This window comes from Pterocles gutturalis, unplaced genomic scaffold (genome assembly GCF_000699245.1).
Source record: "Pterocles gutturalis isolate BGI_N339 unplaced genomic scaffold, ASM69924v1 scaffold37929, whole genome shotgun sequence".
Taxonomy (NCBI): Eukaryota; Metazoa; Chordata; class Aves; order Pterocliformes; family Pteroclidae; genus Pterocles; species Pterocles gutturalis.
The window spans coordinates 5292-8604 of NW_010137061.1; the positions used below are offsets into that span (position 1 = coordinate 5292).

General features: G+C 50.9%; 1 protein-coding gene across 1 annotated transcript in view; it reads left to right on the forward strand.

The window, feature by feature from the left end:
• Positions 1-2804, forward strand: part of MAP1LC3A (microtubule-associated protein 1 light chain 3 alpha) — a gene marked incomplete at its 5' end in the record, with an annotated part of 4513 nt that extends 1709 nt beyond the window's left edge. The window contains 2 exons of the mRNA XM_010082518.1: positions 1538-1644; positions 2155-2804. Coding sequence (XP_010080820.1) covers positions 1538-1644; positions 2155-2317 — 270 coding nt within the window. The remainder of the gene's footprint in view (positions 1-1537; positions 1645-2154) is intronic.
• Between the last annotated feature and the right edge of the window lie 509 nt (positions 2805-3313).

Here is a 3313-nt window from a genome sequence, read left to right on the forward strand (position 1 = left end):
GAGGGCATTCAGGTGCAGAGCTCTCCCCAAGGTGCAGTGCACCCCTCCCTCATCTGGGAACTGCCTGCAGTGTAGCTTGACGCATCCTGGCGGGTCTTGAGAGAAGTCCTGCAGTCTGGGAACTCATCAGACATTCCCAGCTCCCTGGTGATACTACAAGATGCCAACCAGAGGGTCGGATTTGGCTTTGGGGTAGACAAGCAGGAGGAGTTCCGTTGCTGCTGCTGATAAGAGGCTTGGTGTGTCTCCCAGTGACTAAGGGAAAGGAAAATCGGTGTTCCTGGAGGTTTGCCTGATCCTTTTGGCTCCACAGAGCCATCTTCTGGGGTTTCTGATCTCTGCGTGCTGCTCCATGCCTCTGTCCAAAGGCATTTGCAGTCTCCCATATACATTTGGAAAAAATGATTTATGGGAACTCCTCAGCTTATAGTGAAAAAGAATGTTCAGTCTCAGCTCGGGGAGGACGATGAACTGATCAGTATACAAGTGTCTTTCCGTGGAGAAAACAGCTAGGTACTGGAGAGATGTGAGAGTCAGGGTATCAGTGCAATGGGAATGTATTGAGCTTTATAAGTAACATCATTACTTATTTTAACTGCCCAGCACCTTGTTTCCTAGAATACAAATAGTACATTTCCAGCCTGGTTCAGAATAGTGATTGTAGCTGGCAGCAGATGCTTCTTAACAGAAGAAATTCATTAATTATAATAGCAGGAAAACTGAACAGAAATCATTGTTTAGCCGTTTCAGAATGTCGGTGTGGTAAGAGCTTTCCTAAGCAAGACCTCTTGCAGGGGAGGACAGGCTGGGCTGTCCCTGTGCTGGCACTGTGCTGAAGTGCCCTGGAAGCTCCCCGCTCAGTCGTGGTGGCACGCGGGAGATGTGGCTGTGGCTTTCTGATCCTTTTTGGAGTCAGTGTGTCTGAATTTTAACATGAGGAGTGGGACCAGCGAAGTCCAAACTCTCCCTTTCTGAAGGAATGCCTTGGGTGGCCTCACAGTGGTTTCTAAAAGCTGCTTGTTTGGGAGTTTCCGCAGCTCTTCCTGAGCAAGCAGGGAGGTGCTGAACGGCAGAAGCCTGGAGTTGTGGCACAGAAGGGAAAGAAAACGCCTCTTGCTGTGCACCACGAGTTCAGTCCTTGTCTCAAGCCAGCAAAACCTGCGGTTTTGGTCAGTCTGAAAGTGATGTTAAAATACACTTCACTCCTCTTTTGGTTCTCCTGCATGTTGGGGGAGGTAGCTAAATCAGTCCCCTAACGCCTCCTGTTTCTCAGCCAGCCAGAGCAACTGCTGCTTTGTTACGTATCTTGGATCTCTCCACCAGCTGGCTCAGGCAAGCAGATGACTCTGCTGAAGAGCTGTCTGCAGCCAACCTGATGGTCCCTGCTCGTGTCCTTTTTTCTTGTTTTCCTGTGAGGGTGAAGCAAAGCGGGGCCTTACCTCAGCTTTTCCACTGGTGCTAGTTTGTGTTTGACCTTGAGGTCAGTGCTTGGGGCACTGTGAACTGTGGCTAACCCTACCATTGACTTGCTCCCCAGGTCATCATCGAACGCTATAAAGGGGAGAAGCAGCTGCCAGTGCTGGACAAGACCAAGTTCCTTGTCCCAGACCATGTCAACATGAGTGAACTGGTCAAAATAATCCGGTGAGTGGGGTGTCCCCAGCTGGCATGCAGTGAAGCTGTCCTCACCCACAGGCCCTGAACACCAAGCGATGGGGTGAGGATGAGGCAGGGGCAGCTCCTGAGGGTGGGGATGGGGACATGACAACCCCAGCCTCCTTGTGTTGTGGAGCAGAACATTTGGAGGGGTTGAGGGGGGGTTCATAGCATTTGGTGAAGGACTGTGGCCTCTCCCTCATAGGGACACTCCATGAGCTGATGAGGGGGGCTTGAATCCCCTTCTTTTATCCTTCAGCTTAGATGGAACAGGCCCCTTGGAGAAAGGGGCTCTGCAGAGTCTGGACTCGGGAGGCCTTGGAGCTCCGGGCGGCTCTGCTGGGCTCAGAGACACCATGTCCTGAGCGTGTGGGAGGAGGTGCGAGCTGTGCGGGTCTGGCCCCATGCAAACAGCATGGCTGGGGGGAGGTAGAACTTGCTGTCGCGGTGCCTACCCCAGGCGGGTTGACCCAGGCCCTCCTGCCCTTGTCCCCACAGGCGTCGCTTGCAGCTGAATCCCACCCAGGCTTTCTTCCTGCTGGTGAACCAGCACAGCATGGTGAGTGTGTCTACCCCCATCTCAGAGATCTACGAGCAGGAGAAGGACGAGGATGGCTTCCTCTACATGGTCTACGCTTCCCAGGAGACCTTTGGCTACTGAGACCTGCTGAGAGGTGGCCTGTGGAGACGGACGGACTGTGGCGCACAGGCCCCCGCCTTGCAAGACAGCACACGAGGGGCTCAGCAGAGGGGGACTGTGCTGACTCCCTTTCCTTCCTTCCCCTTCCCATCACCCTGTCACCAAAGAGGCTCGTGGCGTGTGTTGGACTCACACAACCCTTCACCTCTGTGTAGATTAGTCCTGCTCCCTCCACACACGTGCATGCACGTGCGCACACGTGGGGCCTCAGCTTCCCATCCCCTCCCCTTCATGTAACCGCCAGCTGCTCTCACTGTGCTGTGCGTGGGCGTGTGCGTGTTTGTAGCCTGCTGCCAAAACAGTTCGGCCGATGATGGAGAGGACAGGACGCTGTCGCCTTCACTTTTCAGCACAGGGAGAGCCGCCTCTCCTGCGAGACACTAATAAAGGGCAGGAGGTCTGCAAAAGCAGCGAACAGATGTTAGCATTGCTCCCGAGTTTTAATTGATTTTAATTACACCTGTATCAGATTCTTGGTGCTACTGAGTAGATGTAGGCGTCTCTATAGGACTGTGGATAATGTATATCCTTTAGATTTATTTTATTGGGTTTTTTTGTTTGGGGTCGGATTTTTTTTTTTTTTTTTTTTAGGGATAGATTGGAATGGGGAGAGGGGGTCGTCGTTCCTGTATTCTGTAGGTAAATAAATCAGGCTTCATTGCACTTTAAAGCATAGTAGATGTCAGAGTGGAATTTACTTTTAATTTATACAGGTTTGCCATATATAGTGCTGCTCCTCTGTTGACAGTTGCACCTAGGTTGTCTGTGTTTTTTTTTTTTTTTTAAATAAAACTGAGTTCCCTTCTCTCTGTCTCCCCATTGCATGCAATTTTTCAGTTTCAGTGTGGCAAAGAGTTCGTTCAAGGAATGTACTGATTTATATTTGCTATGTTCCTGTTCCTGTTTCTCATGTATTATACCAAAAAAATGTATATGATAAAATCCCACCCAGTTTAA